Raw genomic sequence first — 23,975 nt, 5'->3', positions numbered from 1 at the left:
GCCTTTTATTATTATTTATCATATGTGTACATATATGTGTGTGTGTGTGTGTAGAATATATGACTCTTTAATCCATTGGTTTTTTTCCTTATAACAATGGCATTGTTTCATTTTAGTTCTAGTCTCCCCACTTTCGTGATTGCATTTGTTATTATTTTAAACATTACATATAACTGTTCTATGTATGATTCTTTAATATATGCAGTCTTTGAGATTCTAAATCTGTTGCTGATTGTTTCTGCTGACTCATTTATGTCCTGCTTTTTCCTGTGCTTGGTGTTCTTTGATTGTGATATTACCGTCTGATCTTAATCTGTGGTGTCTTTGACTCCTAAATTTTGAAAGCTTTTCTCCAGAGAGGATTTACTGGTTCGTCTGTAAATAGCCAGAGATTGCTGTTGAAATGGGGTCACTTTAGTTTTTCTTGAGCACCTCAACTCTGCACTGGAGTCCCAGGATCAGTTCCCCTTACTAGCTGGTTGCCCAATGCTCTGATCTTTACAATGCTGCTTCCAGAGTATTGAGAAATCCACTCTCAGAGAGAGCCCACTGTACTCGACAGGCAGCTGCATCAGGGGTGTTTCTCCTTTACGTACAGATTTGTTGTTGTTGTTATTTACAGGGAAGAGTGGGTTGAATTCTCCCTTAGCTTTTGTGAGGCCAAAATTACCATCAAGAGTATGCCTTATCCATACCTATTTATTTCTGCAGAAGAAGAGCCTTTCAGAATACCTACTCTGGCATCATTCTGAAAGCTAATTAGCCAACTTTTACCTAGACTACCTGACGTAGCACTTTTTTTTTCAATAAAAAAATACATGAGAAATAAAGTGGAAGTTTAGGAGCACCAAATCATTCATTTATACAATCACTTATTTATCAATTTTTAGTTAATTATTATACTATGTCCAGCAAAGCGCTAGTTGCTGGAGGTACAAAGATGAATCACAAGAAGACTCACAATCTGGCATGGGAAACAAGCATGGTCACAGAAACGTCGGCAGAAACTTGTCCCTGGAAAATCTTTTTTACTTAGTAATTACCATGTATGTTTAAAAGAAAAGAAAATTCCAATGAGAGATGTATGGGGATTATAATTATTTTAAGTATGCACTTGATCATGAACATACATTATCTGAAATGTTTCTATTTTGAAGTAATGTAATATTTTGTTTTAGATTCATTTCAAACTAAATATTTTGGGAAATAAATTTAGGAATCAAATGTAGTATTATTATGATTGCAAACATTTTAAAGAAATATATTTGTAAACATCTATCTTGATTTGAGCATTTAAAAAGGAAAATCAGTGAATAGGAGGTATAAAATTGATCAGTTTCCTGAATGATGAATTGGGTAAAAGTAATTCAAATTTAAATAGTATTAATGAAAGTCATGAAAATGTTCTATAATCATGAAGGGCAAAATTTTTTTAAATTAAAGTTAATCATATCTTAAGCATTCTTCACCAAATGTACCAAAATAGTATATTTTTAACCAAATATGCTATTTAAATTTTTAAATATTATCCTCAAAATGAATCTGCAGTACTAAACAGCATACGTGTCAATGCTCATTAGCTATTTGTTGAGTGAGGAGAAAAAAGAAGGGTGGGTGGGTGGGTGAGAGGGAAGGAGGGAGGGACGGTAAGCTTGGCTTTCTTCTGCAGACCATTTCAGTCTCGTCTACTCTTTCTCCCTTACTATATATTCAAGCGAAACTGCCTCTTCCTTGAACTTCCTTTCTGTCTTGGGTTTTCACACAAGTATTCGCTTTGCCTGGAATGCTCTTGTCTTCCTATTTTGCCACAGTGGTTAATATTAAATATATCCCCATCATGGGTTAGTACCTAAGCCAAAATGAAAATATTTTATCTCTTTAATTATTTAAAGTCCTTGGATAAAAAAGCTGTGGTACATTTAAACCACAGAATATTATGCAGCTGTAAAAACAGATTGCTTACCCTTTGAGCCAGCATGGAGGAGCCTGGAGAGTATTATGCTAAGCAAACTAACTCAGGCAGAGAAAGACAAGTATCCCATGGTCTCACTCGTATGTGGAATCTAAAGAACAAAATAAACTGATGAACAAAGTAGATCCAGAGACACAGAAGCATGGAACAGACTGAAGGATCTCAGAGGGAAGGTGGGGATGGGGGAGTGGGTGGGGAGAGATTAATCAAAGAATTTATATGCTTATATGCATAACCCATGGACATAGAAAGTGTGGCGGAGGCCTGGGGTGGGGGGTGGGTGCAGGTAGAAGAGATCGATAGGGGAAAAATGGGCACATCTGTAATACTTTCAACAATAAAGATACATTTTAAAAAGTCCTATCTATAAAGGATTTTTATTACAGAAATTCATTCAACTCCAAATTCTAACGTAACTTTAAATGGCAAAAAAATCTTGGATTTAATTTTTAGGGAAGAGCATGATGATAAAAAAAGAATTCTAGATTTGCTGTCAGACAGGTAGCAAAACTGCGTAGCTCAGATCCTGGCATATAATGGGTATTTAATATACTTTAGTTTCTTCCCGGACCAGGAATCGAACTGGGGTCTCCTGAATCGTAGGTCCACGCTCAACCGCTGAGCCACACCCAGCTGGGCCTTTTTTTTTTTAACAGCTGACTGGGGTGGGGGTGAAGAAGAGAAGCACTGATTTGAGCATTGCAAATTTTTATGGACTAACTGTTCCATATTATTGAATTTCAATTATTGGAGTAATTTTTTTCAAGGGGTTTAAGAAAATGGTTTGCAGACACCTTGTTTCTAACCATCTTACTTAAAGGGATAGAAATCAGAGACTGTACATGAATGTGTTTGAAATGTCCATTTTGTGATGTGCTACAAAGAAATCCTTAAATGGATTTCCTATAAGCCCCAGATGTCATTCATTCAATTCAAAGACCACTTACTTAATAAGTGCCTCCAATAAAACCAAGAAAAATACTTCCTGTCAACAGACTGTCAAAAACTTGGTAGGAGATTTTATATATGTATACAGATCATGTACCATAGAAATGTATACTTAAAATCTATGTAATCTTATTAACCAGTGTCACCCCAACAAATCTAATTTTAAAACATAAATTATATACACACACATTTATAGACAAGTTGGTGACCATTACACAAAACCAGTTTAAGTTTGTTTTGGCCCTTTTACAAATTCATATCCTAACCTCAAAATGTATTGTCGCCTGGGATAATTTATACCCTTTCATACAGTTTGTTTTCCTTTCAAATTTTGCCTTCAGCTGTATTTTCTTCTACAAAATTTTATGAGCTTCAAGGTGTCAAAAGAATAGATAAGACAGAATTACAAAACACCACTCACATCTGGAGCCTAATTAATATTGGATGATTATAATGGTACACATCCACTAACGTTAAGAGAAGTACCACGGGATAAATTAGAAACAAAGGAGCTGATAAATGCAGATGCTCAAACCCAGTTAGCTTGCCTTAGACAACTACTGCTAATGACAATCTTAACTTTTCCCCCGTAACTTTTCAGAGACAGTGACATCATCACCCATGGTTTGCTCTGTGTTCCGAGCATCAGGGTTTACATGGCAAACAGTGCTAACTGGAGAGAATTCTGAGTTACCTTTTTAGAGCAAAGCCACCTGGATTATTCTGTTTTTCCCAGAGTGACCCTTCTGTTCTGAGATAAAGACAATAAGGAAATGCTCTTCAGGCCATTTTAATATGACACACAAAAGCTTAGAAATCCCCTCTAAATAAATGAAGGCAACCATTAGCAGGACAGGCAACCAGTCTCTTAATGGAGAGGTCATGAGGGACAATAGGCATAGAACCTATCTGAAAAGTCCAAGGAACATTTGGTGGTTTATAATTGATTTTTCTGGGCAGATTTCCTCTTTTCAAATAGTAATTATATCAGTGTCATTAATAATGGCTGTTGCGAGGAGCCTTGCTTTACTCTCCAAGGCAAAAATTATACTGGTCAGAGAAGCCTCATAATTATTTCTACTTATTTGAAGCAGAGTACAGACTTAGTTTTTCCCCCTCACTTGAGAATCTAAGACACTTAAGCCTCCCCCTGGGGAATCAGGGTAATAATAACAGAGCCGGGAAATGAAGCCGTTTCCTACACTTCGCTTACTATGCGGGAATAAGCGAAGAGAGTTTTGCTGCAACAGTTTAACTCCCAGACCACTTTTGCAGTAATTATATTTTTTTTCTCAATTTGAAAGGTCTGATGCGTTTCTTGAGGATGTTAAGTATCTTTCTAAATTTCCTTCCTCAAAGAAATTTCTTTTTAAAGAGAGGTACTTATGAACAATTAGAAAAGATGAGCCAAATAGCAGAATGCAGAGGATTGGCTGAAGCAGGAAAATGCCTCGGGTTTTAGCCATGCCTTTATTAAGATATTTATTTGAATATATTAGGTAATACAAACCCAGATACATATTTCTTGGAGAATGGCCTCTTTTGATTTAATTTTCTACACACACACACACACGAGCACGGGCGCAGGAATTCATGCTACATTTTTGGAGAAATTTTCTGTACTATGAGTTGATCTATTAATCTTCCAGTGATTTTTTTATACAGCTGTGTGGCACAGCAGTACTTGTTTTTGATACTGTAACGAATGTCGATTTGGAAAAAAGTTCAAATATTTTATTTTTAACGATCTTACTTATTTACACAATATTAACTATTATTAACTACTTTCGTGTGTATCCTTACTGTGTAGGAGTGATTATGTAGGGAGAGAAGATTTCTGCTGTTTCCAAAGGTAGCTTTAATCTTTTGTACAGCCAAGGAATCGTGCTCTCATGGGATCTGGTCTACTTTAACTATCAAAATTTTTTAAGGTCTTGCAAGAGTCAGAGCAACATAAATCCTTGGTTATAGCTGAATATAAGGCCAAAGGTGTACATTTTTCTGTTTAACCTTCATAACAAAAAGTATGCATAGGATTGTGTAGTTGCAAATGTGGTGGGGTTGTTTTGTTTTGTTGGGGTCTTTTTTGCTTTTTCCAATTACTTTATTACACAGGACAAAGATCACGGGCCCACCCATCATGCCCCTCCAAAAATTATATTTTTTTGTAAAACACCATGTCTTTAATTTAAGCTAGACCATTTCTTTCTTTCTTTCTTTCTTTCTTTCTTTCTTTCTTTCTTTCTTTCTTTCTTTCTTTCTTTCTTTCTTTCTTTCTTTCTTTCTTTCTTTCTTTCTCTTTCTTTCTTTCTTTTTTTTTTTTTAAATATACCTTTATTGATTTCAGAGAGAGGAAAGGGGAGGGAGAAAGAGAGAGAAACATCAATGATGAGAGAGTAATTGATCGGCTGCAGCCCACAACCCGGGCATGTGGCCCGAACGGGAATTGAACCCCAATCTCCTAGATCCTAGGTTGATGCTCAACCGCTGAGCCACACCCAGCTGGGCAAGCCAGACCATTTCAATGTCTTATAATCCTACTTAGGGCATGATGGAGTATACATCTTTTTTTTTTTAATTTTTAAAAATTTTTTATATTTAAATTTCCCCCTTTTAACTGTACTGATCCCTCCACCCCACATCCATCCCACCCCCAGGCCCTCCCCACACCAATGTTCATGTCCATGGGCTGTGCCCATAAACATACAAGTTCCCTGATTAATCTCTCCCCACCCACACCCCCTCCCCGCCTTCCCTCTGAGATCCCTCAGTTTGTTCCAAGCTTCTATGTCTATGGATCCACTTTGTTCATCAGTTTATTTTATTACATTCCACATATGAGTGAGATCATGTGGTACTTGTCCTTCTCTGACTGGCTCATTTCACTTAGCATAATACTCTCCAGTTCCCCCCATGCTGTGCCAAAGGCATAAAGGTCCTTCCTCTTCACAGCCACATAGTACTCCATGGTGTAAATGTGCCACAGCTTTTTTATCCACTCATCTACTGATGGGCATTTAGGCTGTTTCCAGATCTTAGCTATTGTGAATTGTGCTGCTATGAACATAGGGGTGCGTAAGTTCTTTGTGACTGGTGTTTGGGGCTCCTTAGGAAATATTCCTAGAAGTGGGATCACTGGGTCAAATGGCAGGTCAATTTTTAATCTTTGAGGAACCTCCATACTGCTTTCCACAGTGGCTGCCCCAGTCTGCATTCCCACCAGCAGTGCACTAGGGTCCCCTTTCCCCACACCCTCGCCAGCACTTGTCATTTGTTGACTTGTTGATGGAGCCATTCTGACAGGTGTGAGGTGATACCTCATTGTGGTTTTAATTTGCATCTCGCTGGTGATTAGCAACATTGAACATTTTTTTATATGTCTCTTGGCCATCTGTGTGTCCTCTTTGGAGAAGTATCTATTTAGGTCCATTGACCATTTTTTTTTTTTTTTTTAAATATATCTTTATTGATTTCAGAGAGAGAAAGGGAGAAGGAGAGGGAGGGATAGAAACATCAATGATGAGAGAGTCATTGATCGGCTATGAGCCTGCAATCAGGGCATGTGCCCTGACCGGGAATCAAACCCCGATCTCCTGGATCCTAGGTCGACGCTCAACCGCTGAGCCACGCCCGGCCGGGCAATTGACCATTTTTTAATTGGACTGTTTGTCTTCCTTTTGTTAAGTTGTATGAGTTCCTTATATATTTTGGATATTAACCCTTTATCCGATGTGTCATTGGCAAATATGTTCTCCCATACAGTGGGCTCCCTTTTCGTTTTGTTGATGGTTTCCTTTGCTGTGCAGAAGCTTTTTATTTTGATGCAGTTCCATTTGTTTATTTTCTCCTTAGTTTCTCTTGCCCTAGGAGATGTATCAGCAAACATATTGCTATGACAGATGTTTGAGATTTTACTGCCTATGTTTTCCTCTAAGATTTTTATGGTTTCAGGCCTTACATTTAAGTCTTTTATCCATTTTTAATTTACTTTTGTGTATGGTGTACTTTCATTTTTTTGCATATATCTGTCCAATTTTTTCAACACCATTTATTGAAAAGACTGTCTTTACTCCATTGTATGTTGTTTCCTCCTTTGTCAAATATTAATTGACCATAATGGCATGGATCAATTTCTGGGTTCTCTGCTCTGTTCCACTGATCTCTATGTCTGTTCTTGTGCAGGTACCAGGCTGTTTTGATTACAGTGGCTTTGTAGTATAACTTGATATCTGGTATTGTGATCCCTCCAACTTTGTTCTTCTTTCTCAAGATTACTGGGGCTATTTGTGGTGTTTTTTGGTTCCAGATAAATTTTTGAAGTGTTTTTTCTAGATCTGTGAAATACGCTGGTGTTTTTAAATTTACTTTTATTTTAGAGACATAAAAACAATTCTAAGGGCTATTCAAATGACAGGACTGAGTTATTTGGAAAAAAAGAGATGTTATGTGTATAAAGTTAAGGTTTGCATGTTAAATTTTGGACAACATAGTCCATTTTCCAGAGAAATTCTAAAAAATGAATTGGCTGTGTCACTGAACTATCTAGAGTATTTTTACAAAACCACAGGCATTTTAGAACAGGCATATAGGATTTATTCACAGATAGTTTTTCCGTTGAAGTCAAACTGAAGTACCAAAGATTATTCTAAGGACTGTGATATTGTGGTCACCTTCCGAGATTGACCCTAATGATCCTCACCCCTTCTAGTAATTACACTGTTACACGATCCCCTCCCATAACACACCAGGGTTGGTCTATGTGACCAATAGAACATGACAGAAGGGATAGCAACTTCTAAGATTAGAATATAAAAGACACTGCCTGTGATCAGGAGCAGGTGATGAGTAGCTGAAGCTTCCTGCCAATAGTCATGTGAGTGGGCTTGAAACAAGATTCCCCAATAGCTTGACTGCAACCCCACGGTGACCTTGAGCTAAAACCATGCAGCTGAGCTACCCCTGGATTCCTGATTCTCAGATACTTTGTGAGATAATGCATATTCATTTTTTAAGCTGTCAAATCTTGGGGTAACTCATTATGCAACAATGAAAAACAAATACAGTATATCTATAGATCAGTATCTTTTCCTATAAGGTTAGTCTATTAAATAACATTTTCCAAATGGTAGTGCTTTCTAAGAAGAGGCAACACTGCATATCAGAAGAGAAATGGCCTTGCATTCAGGACACCTATGTTGCATGTTAAGGCCAATATCACACAAGCCATAAATAATCTATGTCTAGTTTCCTAAAACATAGCACAGAGATTAAATTGCTCTAATGACCATTTGTATTTTTAAATTCTAGAATTCTAAGAGAGTTCTCATGCTTTCAGTTTGGGAAATTTCTTTGTAAATGATTAGGTTAATTATTTACCACAGCACTGCTATTTTTCCATAGATCTCTATTTTGTGAAAGACCAATAGCTGGAAAAGAGAAGACTGTTATTTGCAAAAATGGTAAATGAGAGAAAGGGAATGTTTGGCTATTATAGATCCTCTGCATAATCTACTCTGGCTTTTAAGAAGTATAAAGAAATTCAAAGAGGAAACAAAAACCATGAAGGAAGACATGGAAAGATGGGCACATTAGAGTAATTTACTCCAACTAATAAAATAATAAATCTGTCAAAATAAGTAGAACATCATGCTTCATGAACTGTCCTTATATGTAAAAAACTTGTCCTAAATAGAGGAGTGAGAATCCTGTATCAAAGAAAATATTGCCTGTTTTATCATAAACATATCTAATATGTACTTAGAAAGTCCAATAATAATGAAATAATTTTTGCATGTTTATGACCATACTACTGAACATTTATATATAATTGGCCTCTTAATGTCAAATGTTTTAGTTCATAAACTATGAAATTCATATTTTAAGAAATCAACTGTGATTTCCAAATTAGAATATTATCACATACTTATATTAAAACTTCTTCAGTGACCATAAAATAAATAATATCATGGGATGGTATCAATTAGTTAATATTGATGTGGATGGTAGTTTTAAAATGTAGGAACTGGTTCTATTCTGTAGTTTACATATTAGTTACTATCTTCACACCTGTTTGACTTATTGTATCATCTATGGAACAGAATAATTCTTCTGGTGATCATGCTTACAGTTTGGATAAAATGCAGTTCTGTTTGGGTAACAAAATTTAGAGGATCTGCACTGTGGGGACATATGAAAACCAAAACTGGTACCAATATTAAAACTAATATCGATTTTAGTAGGTTATATGTATCGAATGATTTACATTTAGAAATCTCATTTAATCTTTTCCTCATAACAGCTTATGCAGTTATTATTTCTCTCCTAACAGATGAGGAAAATAAGAATATAACTAGTTGTCTATGGCCACTCATCTGAATAGTGTTAAAGCCTGAATTCTAACCCAGGTCCATCAAAATCCACTGTGACTAGATAGAGCATTAGTTCCTTGATTCTCAAGGAGCTGAAAAGGAATTTAAAAACAATATAATAAGGTCATTTTCAATTTGGTTGATGAAAATTGAAGCAAAGAGGTTTAAAGGCTTGTCTATGGTCTACAACGAGTTAGAAACACAGATGATAGCAGGACTATTAGTTTTATTACAATTGCTTTATGATTTCTAAATTACAGTGCTTTTTTCTTATGTGTAAAATAGTGAACTGATAATGAGCCACAAAAATTAAATAAGAAACAGAAGAAAAATGAAATAAGAACAGTCTAGTCATTTTTAATGTTTAATCAATATCTAAGTATATTTTTATTACTGTTTCTTGTTAAGTTGCCAGCTGGAAGGTAAAGTTGGTAATCATGAATAGGTAGGTATCTCTCAAGTAGCTATCAGCTAATTAACTTGCCTTAGAATGAGTTAATACAGGCAAAGTGCACTTAGTAAATGTTAGTTTTTAGGTGTTTTTTCATAATCGTATTTAGGTATCAGCACCAAGATTTTGTTCCCTACCTTCATTCAAAACTGCAAAAGTAGTGTCAAGAATTAGAAATGTGCAAACATTTTAGCTTCCAACTCATTTTTACTTGTTCAATTTTTTTCAACAAAATCAAATCTTGGCCTTGCAGTAAGTAAGGGTCGTACTGCTCCAAAAAGGCAGGTTTCCTAACTCTGGATAAGTCACACATCCCTCTGCTTGTAAAAGAAATCTGCAAATCAAGTCAGGCAGCAAAGGCACAGAATAGCTCTCATATTTCTTAAGGGGAAATTTTTATTGAAAGATTGAGTTTTTTTTATAATATTATAATATTTTCAGTCTACAGAGTCTAATTAAAATCTGAACCTAATAGAAACCGTTTAAAAACACATACACACCTTTCACAAAAGTATTTATTGGGGTGAACTATTTCCAAAACGGAAACCCCACCAAATTCCTGATTGGCTGTAGAAAAAAGTTGCTACTCTGCCATACTCTCTATATGGTCCACATTTCCTTTATTAGCATCTCCTAATAAGTCCCTGGAAGAAAATGGAGCCCCCAAAATGCATTCTGTAAACAGCCACCTCATCTTTTATTAGAAATCTCTCAAGATAGCTTCACATGATTTTTCATACAATGACAGGCTTAAAGATCCTCAGAAGAAATAAATGCATCTTCGTTCAATTTATAGCTTGTCCTGTTAAGTGCCAGATGAAAGAGAGTAACAGTACAGTATCAGAAGAGAAAAACTAAATTTATGAATTGCTAATTATGTTTGTATTTCTAGCCCCAAATGGTAATTGTTTAAAACAGGCAAACATGTGGTTGTGTTTTTAACTGCATTTGAAATGAGAAAATCTTATATTTCTCCCTGAGGAGTATGACTCAGTCAACACTTTAATAGGGCCCGTGATCAAGAGAAAACTTGCTCAGGGTTAGAAAACATAATCTAGTTGCAGCGTTTAGCTTGAAATTTATACGAAAAAATCTGGCAAGATTTACCTACAGGCATTACATAGTAAGTATTTACTCTAACATCATTTAAAGATAGCAAGTTAGATGTCTGACTTGTAAATAAAAGTAGCAACATTATATTCACACTTTCCATTAGTGGAAGAATAGTTCTTTGAAGGCTGACAATGCAGTCTGAAGCCACCGCAATGTTATATTTGAATAATTGATGCCTGGGATTTTTGTCTCTCTGATTTTCACCAAATTAGATCAGAAATTTACAGGAAGTTTGAATTTATGTCCTTGGTGCTTCCCAGAAGAAATTTTCTGAAGAAATGGAAATATAACAGAAAAATACTAATTTTGCATACTCCCTGACTACACTGATTCTTGGTGGGCATTATTCCAAATACTTTTCCTAGAATGCTTTCCAGTATTCCTTCCCACCACCTCCCTCTACTTAAAGGAATGCTGTGATCTCCTGGTAACTTGATATCGTGGGTTCTATAGCCTCTACTCTAAGCCATATATTATACCGAATTATGTCTACCTCCAAATGATAATTTTAATAGGAAGTGAAAAATTGATGTAACCAATCACTTCAAAATAACCTTATATTTTTCTCTTTCCTTAGAAATGCATAACTCGGTTGTAGAGTATACAGATTTCCAGATTATTGAAGAAATTAAATTACTCTTTCATCTTGAGGGGTTTTTAGGTATTTTCTGTAATTTTTTTAACATTTCCTATTTTCATTAGAAACATCAAATCTACCATTCCTTCATTTCTCTTACTTGATTGTTTCCTATCACTTTGCATAGCAAGATGAGATATAAGGAAAACATTAAGTTTCTGTAATCATGGAGTTTCAGGATTGGAAAACAACTTAGTTTATTCTAATTGCATCAAAAAAGAGATAAAAACATCGAAGTCAGGGAAGTGGTGAGGAAGCAACTGAAGAAAAGTCTGACCAGGGATATGAAAGCAGCTGATTATGACCTTAGGATGTGAAATGGAATTAAAATGTGGAATTCATGGCTGATTGAAATATAGCAGGTGAAAGTGCGATCCACGTGCAGTATTACGCAGAACATCAGGGCTGCAAGTGCACTTCTGGGGACTGTGAACCACCAATAGAATCCTAGGCCACTTGCACACGGGGCAGACGATATTGTTTTATTGTTCTCAAAAACCAGAACGTGAACTTTTGATGCTCATTATGTTTATAACCTTCCTTTTATTCTATAAATTTGGGTATATTCTAAAGCTTTGAATGAATTAGAGTACTTAGCTCTACCAACTTTATTTTTTTTCCTTTTTTAGATGCAGCAAATCTCTGACATCCAGCTTCTATAATTTAAAAAATCAGTTTTAAAATCAAACAAAAGACAGTTTAACTCTTATGAAACAGGACACACACGGTAGCTACTCAATAATTGTAATTTTCATGCAGACTCTATGCTTGATGAAACAAAGGAAATGTCTTCCTAATTTCTTTCCGTTTTGATACATTCAATCCACACAGCATCCACACAGATGCTATTGCCAACGCAGTGCCCGCACTGGCCCCAGGCCCCGGGAGGACGCCCCGGGTGCACGAACCGGACAGGCTTCTACACAGTGGTGTCTGCTGCACAATGTGGTAATCGGCATGAGTGTCTGTATCAGTAAATCCCTTTGCTGCCCATTTTCTATCAGATAATATTGTTTTAATTAGTACCAAATGTTCATATTCAATTTCTCTGTGTTTGACACTGCAACAAATAAGAATTATGAAAAGAACAGAAAAGAAAAAAAAGAACACGAAATTTTACCACAGCTCAGGAATTTACACTCAATTATTTCTAAAACAGACGTGTTCTTTTATTGACTATATTTTGATTCAGATGAATATATTAGTTTCTAATATCATTCAAATGATGTAACATCTACAGATGCAGCTTATTAAGATGGTTAGATAGTAATCGGGGAAGGAGGGTTCCGGGGATGAATGAAGGTGATATATTTCTGTACCTAAATAGTAGATGGGAGTAAGAGTAGCATTCCTGGAAGTGAAGAGAAAATTCTCTTCTTCCCTTGGGCTAACATATGAAGGAAATATCTGTGGGTTCTGTATCCTCAGATTCAACCAACCAAAGATCAAAACTATTTGAAAAAAAAGTTACATTGTTGCTGGCATGTACTGTGTCCTTAGGCCTATGAATGTTGTGTCTGAACTGAATATGTACAGAATTATTTTCTTGTCATTACTCCCTAAACAATACAGTATAACAACTATTTGCATAGCATTTACATTATATTAGGTGTTATAGGTAATCTAGAGATAATTGAAAGTATAAGGGAGGTTGTACATAGTTTGGGCAAATACTACACCATCTCATATAAGGGACTTCAGCACCGGAAGGTTTTGTATCTGAGGGTTTTGGTATCTGAGGGGATTCCAGGGAAGACTGAACAACAAAATAAAATGACTGGATCTTGACCATTTTATAAGGAAGTATGTTTTTTCTTTCTTCAGTTGATTATTTTTACAGTAACTGTTTCATATATTTTTAATCAAATAAAGATGCAGATTTATGGGCTATATATCTTTAGAAAAGTGACTGATATCGTTGAATTGTTATCTGGGGAAAATCTACCTTGAGACAGTAGAATAAGACAGGAGCGAAGGAAGAAAGAGACTTATTGTGCGATGCTTGACACTGAGAAGTATGTGGCTTTCACAAAGGACACCATGGATTCAACCTTCCCTCAAAAGAGGCTACTTTAAGTCATTCCTGAATGATGAGAACACTTCCCATAATGAAAAGCTTCCCATGAATCTCCTCATCATTTTTAACAATACACTGTTCTCATAACATGAAAAATATTTATATAAAACTCGCAGATACCTTATTCTGAAATTGGTGGACTAGGTGAAACAATAGCAGATTACATTAATTCCGTATTTTACACAGATGATTATCGACCACCTGGATATAAGAAGGCTTCCCTTCTCATGATGAGTTTTGTATAAAATCTAAAAACTGCTGACTGTGATGAGAATTAACAAGAGAACTTTAAGGAAAAAACCTTACCAGTCACGGCGTTTTTAAATACTGGAGACAAGAGTAATGAAGTGTTGTGGGGGATTCATGTCTCAAAATGAGAGACCAGTTGGTAATTAGTGGAGCTGCACAACACCCTAGTGAGATAGGTATGTTTTACTGCTGACATTTTACAGATGTAAAATGGGCATTAGAGAGTAATGAAGTGTTTGGCCTCAGGGAACCTAGAAAATCTGCATCAGCAGAAAGCACTGACTTTTCTGAGAAGTCCGATGGTGATGTAAGTACCAAGGCCGGTGTTAACGAGCACTTACTGGCTGTGTGATTTTGGCAAAGTTTCTTAGCTTCCTTAGTTTCCTCATCTGTTAAATGGAAGAGGGATAATATTTACCTCAAAGGATTATTAGGATGGAATTATTTAATCAATGTGAAACACTTTAAGAAGTACCTGGCATATGATTGGCCACTGTCTGTGAATTCTTAGCTATGCGTCGTTCTGAGCACTGGGGGTGTGAAGGCCACATGAAACTGCTGCCCTCATGACCCTCACGAGTTTCCATTCTAGTTATTATTATTTTTTAAATATATCTTTATTGATTTCAGAGAGAGGAAAGGAGAGGGAGAGAGAGAGAAACATCAATGATGAAAGAGTCATTGATCAGCTGCCTCCTGCACACCCCCGACTGGGGATCGAGCCCACAGCCTGGGCATGTGCCCTGGCCAGGAATCGAACCCCGATTGCCTGGATCCTAGGTTGATGCTCGACTGCTGAGCCACGCCCGGCCGGGCCCCATTCTCGTTATTCTCAGAACATTCTCTCAGCTGGTGGATATCTGTGTCTGCCTTTCTTAGGAACAGGTAGGAAGAGGAAGTCTTGGAGGCTTTCTTTCTTTTTTTTAGTTTCTAGGAGGAGTCACTTCACAGTGGCTGGTGACTCTTCTCAATTTCCTGTGAATGAGCTCTTAACAAAAAGAGGACTTGACTAATTTCTCTCCAATGTGCTCAGAAGCAAACAGCTGTATTAGGCACTGACTGCAGGGTGGGTGACAAAGAGCAAAAAATGATCTCGTCTCAGAGCTCATAAAATAGGGAAGGAGTCAGATACACACAACAATGGCTCTCATTAAGGCCAATTTCATAAGTATAACAAAAGAGCAGAGAAGCAAGAGACAGGGTGCCATGGGCAGAGAGAAAAAATGGAGTGTGAAAATTAAGAATGTGAACACAAAGGGTAAAGAGCACGGAAGGGTAGAGATAAGGGGAGACTGGGACACTCAGTGGGGTTTTTGATATACAGGGTGCCTCGGGTTTCGAATGTCATCTGTCCTGGGGGACCACTCGAGTCCTGAAACGCTGGAAAACTGAGGGATCCACAGCCCACGGCTGGGCCTCAGGGTCTTGCCCTTGGCGGAAGCCGGGTGGTATGTTCCATTTCCGGGGCGAGTTCGAAAACTGGAGCATTTCCTTCCGGGTTTATGGGGTTAGTCAACCGAAATGTTTGTCAACGGAGACGTTTGAAAACCGAGGTGCCACTGTATTTAACTGTACTAGGGCTCGCAACATTTTGAAGGTGGAGACGGAGGGTTGAGAGCATGTCTTAGCTCTGCTGAAATAACTTTCAAAGCCCAAGATGGAGCCCTCCGACCTGGGTGCCATGTCAGCACACCCAACCTAGATGACTTTCATGGCCCTGTCATTGCTCCACGTGACCAAAGCCCCAGTATATCCAGTCCGCCAGTCCCGACCGCCAGGCCGCCTGTGGGCTCTGTGCTCTCCTGCCGCTTCCCACCCCAAACAGGGCTGACTAGGTGGCCCGCCCGCCAGGTGTTTCCTCTTTTCCTCTCCCTTGTTCTTTGTTGTTGATCCTATGAGAGCTTCCTGCCCTCTGCCCCATTTTGCAGTTCTCCACAAGGAGGCTGGCTGCTTCATGAAGAATTAAACGAAGTTTGTTTGTATCACCTAAATTGTTTTGTTTTTAAACAGTATCCTCATTACAGGTAGGATCTGTTTACGCAGTTAGCGTGTAAATATGAAATAGAAATTGTTTTGGTAACTTTTACTTGGCTTTCTTTGTTATTTTAGTACCTTTTCATATTCAGACTACATTAATTTGAGTTTTAAAAATATGAAACAATTTTTGAGTATGAAAAAAGTATCTAAAAATTGGGGAAGTATAATGAATTGAATGGAGAATATCTAATTAGTTATGACCAAAAGCAGTATGTTTTTTCTCTATACCCACCTTACACACACACACCCTCGACAATGCCAGCAGGGTCTTAACTTTTATACATAATTATGATGTGAAGAGCACTGTTCCCTATGGTAAAGTATTTAAATATGTGTTTATGTATTTAATTTCAGTAGACAAAAGTGAAAAAAATATAGTTATTTGAGCCCTAGCCAGTTTGGCTCAGCAGTTAGAGTACTGGCCCATGGACAGAAGAGTCCCTGGTTCGGTTCTGGCCAAGGGCACGTATACCTCGGTTGCGGTCTCGATGCCCAGTCTCAGTTGAGGCACATGTGGGAGGCAACCAATCAACATGTCTCTCTCACATTGACGTCTCTCTCTCTCTCTCTCCCCCTTCCACTTTCCCTGAAAAGCAGTGAAAAAATATCCTCTGGTGAGGATTAATATATACATATATATGTGTGTGTGTATATATATACATATATATATATAGTTATTTGAGAGATGGGATAACATATGTATGACTGTATAGACACAAACATATTAGCATTTGGAAATACCTAGAAATGTAAGAGTTTATCTTTCTGGACCCTTATTATTATTTTTAATATGTCTTTATTGATTTCAGAGAAAGGAAGGGAGAGGGAGAGAGACAGAAATATCAATGATGAGAGTCATTGATCAGCTGCCTCCTGCATGCCCCCCACTGGGGATTGAGCCCGAAACCTAGGCACGTGCCCTGACTAGGAATCAAACCTCCATCTCCTGGGTCACAGGTTAATGCTCAACTGCTGAGCCATGCTGGCCGGGCACTGGACCCTTATTTTATCGAAGATAAATCAGGACTAAGAAAGTTAAGGTTAGAGTCAAACTCAAATTTTTGAACTCCCAGGTCAGTGTCTTCTTCTAATATTACATATTCTCTGAGCAAAAGTCCCTGGTAATAATAGTATGTTTTTTTGACCTCAGATATTTATAGACACTTTACATTCTAAACAAGTGAACTTATTTCCCAATTTACCGAATGTTCCTAACACAATGGGAACTGGATAGAACAGCATAAATTCCTCAGAGAATGGTGTAAATATTGATTGTTCATAGATTACTTATTAGCAATACAGCGTAACTTTGAATAAAAGGAAATGGGAGGTTCAAATAACATAAAGACTGAGGCACCAATATTGAAAACATGATCTCACTCATATGTGGAATATAATGAACAAAACAAAGTGATGAACAAAACAGATCCAGAGACATAGAAGAATGGATCAGACTGAGGGATCTCAGAGGGAAGGTGGGGGTTGGGGGAGTGGGTGGGGAGAGAGTAATCAAAGAATTTATATGCATAAATGCATAACCCATGGACACAGACAATAGTGTGGTGAAGGCCAAGGGGTGGGGTGGATGCGAGGTGGAGGGCATCAAAGGGGAGGAAAAGGGGACATGTGTAATACTTTCAACAACAAAGATAAAGTAAAAAAATAAAAACTTAGTAGAATATTAATATTATAACCAGCTGAGAATTAAGGTTCTCTCATAGCTCTCTGAACACTGAGGTATCTTAGCTGATAGCTGGTGGACCACCAGACTCCCTTAGGTCATCTCTACTTATTCTGGCTCCCATCCCCCAGATTCTATGAGTTTTGCTTTTAAAGGCTTGTAACTGTCACCTCCTTTAGATACCTAAATTTGGACTACATGAGTTATTACAGAGGACCAGAAGTGCCTATGATTTTCTTCTACATACCAAATGTACATCTCCATTAAGGCCTGTCACCAATGATATACTGGAATCAGAGTATGGAAGCTCAGCTTCCTTGTTTCTATGGTAGGAGCTCTGAGGTGTAGTTTAGACAGAGCTCCCCTTAGTCACTCTGACTTTGGCTGGCATCTTTCTTCATAGTCCCTCCTTCCTCCATTCTCTCACCAGTTCTCCTGGGAGTCTTCTTAATCCTTTGTATGCAAATTCCTGTTTCAGGCACTGTTTTTGGGTTACACCATCTAAGACAACTACCGAAGCTATTTAGATTCATTCATTCCCATTTATCTATACTGCTACCTCCCTCTCTCTTCCTTGCCTCACCTTCATTCTGCACCCCATTTTACCCCAATAAGCAATACCTGAAAGAGCATGTGGCGTACACCCTATTCCATTCTATAATTCTCTATGCTCATATAATCACATGCAAATATACATGTATAGAGGCATATTTGTGTTCCAAAAATGGGATCATTTGCATATATAGGGTGGGGCAAAAGCAGGTTTACAGTTGTGAGTGTGTGAAACACAGAGTTTATTCTTATATTATAATTTATTAATTATTGTATTATTTTCCATACAAACAACTGTAAATGTACTTTTGGCCCCCCTGTATACTTGTGCCTTGATTTTCTTACTGAACAATATTTAGGTTCCTAATAAAGGTAATTATCTTTAAGAGTGCTATTATAATTTGCCCTAGTTATAATCTTTATAAAATATTTTCTTGGAAGGAGAAACCATGTTATAAATGCAGATATGTAAAATGTATAGTTAGACTTTGAAGTCATAGCTGGGAGAAGTTGTAATGCTGTCCATTATTTTATGTTCTCTCTGAAAGGTTTATATTCCAACATCTTTGATTGGTTGCCTATACATTATGTATTTATGTATAAAAATATAATATTTTTATTTAGTTTGTACACCATTCCCATACTACTGTGTTCTGATTTTATATTATATTATACACTAATATTTCCCTAATGCTCACTTAAATAGTATTTAATACTGATTTAGGGTGCTTTTTATCTTCAGGTCTGTTTATAATTAACTTTTACAATCTACTAGAAGGGTTGATATCTTCATTTCCATTTTGTAAATATAAAGTCTGAGACATAGGGAGATTAATTGACTTTTTCCTGTCCATAAACATAACAAGAGTCAGAGTCAGGAATAAATTAGAAATCTTTGACTTCCAACTCCATGTTTAATTTTTTAGCATTAGATCATTGCCATGTTCTTACAAAATAAACTCCTTCAGAATATTATTTATTCCATAATGAAAATATGACTATTATGTCAATTGCCATCTTTCAGATCTTGCTGATTTCTAAAATTCTGATTGGATGAATGTGGTTCCTTTTCTATGGAATCTGGAAATATTGTAAGTTATCATCATCTCCAAACATGATGTAGAAAGGATTATAAAATAAGAGTGATTTGCTGTGTATGAGATACAACCTTTATAAAACACAAAGAAATATTTTCATTCTGAAAGTTGCTTATGTGTGTGTGTGCATTGCTCTTTAAATGGTCATAATTTATGAATTACATGAAGATCTATTAAATTAGGGAACAGAATACTGTGTGTTCTTGTGACAGCATCCTATAGGTTGCAACATTTTAAAGGATAGCCTAACAAGATTTCTAAACACATGCTGGCCTGGCTAATGTGCAGAATCTATAATCCAATTTAAACTCAGTAAATTCCTCCTGTCTTAGACTATGAATTTATCCATGTGAATTAATGATAGTGACAGTTTTCATTGACTACATAATGCTGAAATCACTAGAGTGTCAAAACGGATACAGCCATGCTACTGAGTTACCTCTCCCTTTTTCAAACTTACATTTGTTCAGAAGCAATAGAATAGAAAACCACGTTTGTTTCTCTTCTTGCCCTGTGTTTCTTCAGAGGAGACCTAAATTCATTTATGATGTTTCTTTGCTTCTAGTAAGTTACAGAAATGTAAGAAGTTCTTGCTTATTGTAGAATAGCACTGCATATTACATGCAATTAGTACATTTAATTTTTTAATTTAATGTTCCCTTTATCAATATTCCAGAGTAGTGTTAGCACAATGAAACTATCAAAAGTGACCATGTGGTCTGCTATAGGAACACTATCATAATGGTGAGGAATGGTGGAGGGGGGAGCTAAAGAAAGAGTGTGAAAACAATAAAGTAAATATATAATTCATGAAAATATAGTAATTGAGAAAAATTTTAAATGACAAAAATGGAAATTAAGCTTACCAGTTGAATGACCAGATTTATCTTGAACTAGTTTCTTATAAAATAAAACAGCTGACCAAATGTAAAGAAAAATTTTTAAATAATCAGGTATTACCATTTATCCCTTAAATCATCCTTTCCAAATTATAGTGGACTCCGGAAGTTTAAATCCATTGGCAAAGAATATGACCTACACAAACTCTTTTTAGTTTATAGTAATTCCATTTTACCATTTCTTCCCAAGTGTATTTAGAAAAAATATGTCAATAAAACTGTTAAGTTGCAGGAGTTACTGCTTCTTAGTCTATTGTATAATTCCCTAGAGTAAGTCATGGTGGAGATAAATATCTTGTATCTTCTACTTTAATGACATAAAACAAGACAAATTAATTAAGAATTTATACCCACAATAGTAAATTAGAGAGTATTCAAAGACATAGGAGGTATGTACCAAAGAAGAACAGATTTTAAAGTAAGATAATATAGTATAATAACATGCTCAGTATATACATATATTCATATATATGTATATGAAACTTTTTAGGAAGCTCCAGATAAGACCTACTTTCTCATAGTACTTGATCTCGTAGTCCAGTATGGCTCCATTGGGAAAAGCAGGTGCTTGCCATGATAGGGCAATGCTATTTTGGGATGCCCAGTCCTTCCTTACCATACCTATCAGGGAAGGTGCTGAAATGAAAGAAAATAACTAAGAATTAATTGGCAGGAATTATATTCCATAATCCTTTCTTTAATATTTGTCTTCCAAAAATACATAATTCTTGCAGAGAAGGACATCAAGTACAGGTGTCAGATTAACAAGGTAGCCTTAGGATCTATTTTATCCAGCCTAAATAAATAATTAAAATGTATTTAGAAATACTACTAGGGAATATTGGAAAATTTTATATAGTCCAAGAATAAGAGGCAGAAGTCATCATCTTTGATTTTGTTATAGGAGGACATTTTTCTTTAAACTGGCTTTGGTTTTGACATGAAGTATGTTACACTTGGCTGCTATATTTTATCAAATCTAAATTTTCTATAGAGAAATACTCTGCAATTACAAGATCATTTATACGCTTTTCTTTCTCTTCAACACTTAGAGCTTTATGAAGTCTTAGTACTTTCTAAAAGTTTGTATCACAAAGTTCTTAACTACAGTAAATTACTGCTTATCATTGTAAGAATTATTTCTTTTGCATGGTTTCTGTTGCATTTGAATAAAATTGAAATATTTGACTTCTGAAGTTTATTTTCAGAATCATGATTTTTCCCCTCTATGTAACATTGTTTTAACAATCTAATTTCAGCCAAAAGCAATCTTGTGTTAAACATTCAAAATTTACCTAAAATATACACATCATAAATTTGTTTCTATAAAAAATGTTTCTCATTTTAAGTTTTTAAAATTTTTAAAATAGTAGTTTTTTTACATAGATGTTAAAACTCGTAAAAAGAGTAATACAAATTAAATACACTGAGATACCACTCCTCATCTATCAAAATGGCAAAAAGCCAAAAATCTGACACCAGCCTCTGATGAAAGGCTGTGGTGAAAAAAAACCTAAATGCATCGTTGGTGGGAATGCAAAATAATAAAGCTCTTATAAAAGAAAATTCAACAACTTAAGGCCAATTGTATGTTCATTTATATTTTGGCTTTTTGGAATTTATTCCACAGATACATCACAAATATAAAGTGAGATCTTTACGAGACTACTCACTGAGAATTGTTTGTGACAACTGGAAACAGTTTAAATGTCCATCAATACAGGACTGGCTGAAAACTATGCTATATTCACCAGAGAATTTATGTTGTTGTAAAAAGGAATTGTGACTGTCTATAAGTACTACAGTGGAGTTATTTCGGGATATATATTTTAAGTGAAAAAACTAAGGCAGAGAAAAATGTATAAGATACAATATAAGGAGAAACCTATGAATAAAAAATAATAACAATGGTTACCCCTAGGAGATGAGAGGAAATAGGATGGACACCACAGGGTTAAAAGCTAAACATCTCAAAATATACCTCCCCTTGAAGATTTATTTTGGAATCTTATAAATATTTTAAAACATTAGAAGTCAAATTAACATTTAAAAAAGCAATTTTGAAAAATTAGAAGAAAAATAAAAGAAACCTGTATATTGAGTTGGAGGCATAGACTCCAAGAGGAACTACTTATAATGACTTTAAAACACAGTAACTTTAACATACATCTCAATGGGTTATATTTTAAAGATTTTTTAAAAACCTGCAAAAATTATTAAATTTTTTACTAAGGATATTGTTGATGGTAGTATTGTTATTGTAATTCTGAACCTATGGGTATATATTAGGGAATAAAACAAACGAGTAATTATGTTGGGGTTATTGAGAACTAGGATTTGCCTTTTCCCCTAGAAAGGAAATACAGGTGTCTGTTCAATAAAGTATGTAAAAAACAAAACGAAGGATAAAATCACAATTACATCAATAGACACAGAAAAAGAATTTGACAAAATCCAGCACGCATTTTTGATAAAAACTCTCAGCAGAGTAGGAATAGAGGGGTCATATCTCAACATAGTAAAGGCCATATATGACAAACCCACAGCCAACATTACACTCAATGGGCAAAATCTAAAAGTGTTTTCCTTAAGATCAGGAACAAGACAGGGGTGTACACTTTCATCACTCTTATTCAACATAGTACTGGAAGTCCTAGCCACAGCGATCAGGCAAGAAGAAAATATAAAAGGCATCCAAATTGGAAAGGAGGAAGTAAAAATGTCATTATTACCAGATAACATGATATTGTACATAGAAAACCCTAAAGACTCCACCAAGAAACTACTAGATTTAATAAATGAATTTGGCAAAGTGGCAGGATGCAAAATCAATATCCAGAAATCAATGGCATTTTATACACCAATAATGAACTCTCAGAAAGAGAAACTAAAAAATAATCCCATTTACCACTGCAACAACAACAAAATAATATACCAATGAATAAACTTAACCAAGGAGGTAAAAGACCTGTACTCAGAAAACTATAGGATATTGAAAAATTAAATAGAGGAAGATATAAACAAGTGGAAGCATATATCATGTTCCTGGATTGGAAGAATTAACAGCATTAAAATGTCCGTTCTACCCAAAGCAATCTATAGATTCAATGCAATTCCTATTAAAATACCAATGATGTATTTCACAGATCTAGAGCAAATACTTAAAAAATGTGTATGGAACCAAAAAAAGACCCTGAATAGCTGCAGCAATCTTGAGAAAGAAGAACAAAGTTGGAGGGATCACAATACCAAATATCAAACTATACTACAAAGCCATTGTAATCAGAACAGCCTAGTACTGGCATAAGAACAGGCATATAAACCAATGAAACAGAACAGAGACCCCCAGAAATTGGCCCAAACCGTTATGGTGAATTAATATTTCATGAAGGAGGCAAGAACATACGATGGAGTAAAGACAGTCTCTTTAACAAACGGTGTTGGGAAAACTGGATAGGCACAGGCAAAAAGATGAAACTAGACCACTAACTTACACTATACACAAGAATAAATTCAAAATAGATAAAAGACTTAAATGAAAGTCATGAAACCATAAAAATCTTAGAAGAAAATAGTAAAATCTCAGACATCTCACATAGCAGAATTTTCACTGATACATCTCCTAGGGCAAGAGAAACAAAGGAAAAAAAATAAATAAACAAATGGTACTACATAAAACTAGAAAGCTTCTCCACAGCAAAAGAAATCATCAACAAAATGAAAAAGGAACACACTGTAGAGGAGAACATACTTGCCAATGATTCATATGATAAGGGGTTAATCTACAAAGTATATAAAGAACGTATACAACTCAACAAAAGACAAACAATTTAAAAAATGGGCAAAGGACCTCAATAGACACTTCTCCAAAGAGGACATACTGATGGCCAAGAG

At 35.9% G+C, this 23,975-nt stretch overlaps 1 protein-coding gene across 1 annotated transcript in view; it reads right to left on the bottom strand.

The window, feature by feature from the left end:
* EPHA6 (EPH receptor A6) overlaps positions 1-23,975 on the bottom strand; it is a 771,763-nt gene that overhangs the window by 285,910 nt on the left and 461,878 nt on the right. Inside the window, exon 6 of the mRNA XM_087818112.1 lies at positions 20,593-20,717. Coding sequence (XP_087674238.1) covers positions 20,593-20,717 — 125 coding nt within the window. The remainder of the gene's footprint in view (positions 1-20,592; positions 20,718-23,975) is intronic.

This window comes from Miniopterus natalensis, chromosome 6, assembly GCF_054644295.1.
Source record: "Miniopterus natalensis isolate mMinNat1 chromosome 6, mMinNat1.hap1, whole genome shotgun sequence".
NCBI classification, from domain to species: domain Eukaryota; kingdom Metazoa; phylum Chordata; class Mammalia; order Chiroptera; family Miniopteridae; genus Miniopterus; species Miniopterus natalensis.
The sequence above is the reverse complement of the archived record's forward strand: the minus strand, read 5'-3'. Positions and strand labels throughout refer to the sequence as shown.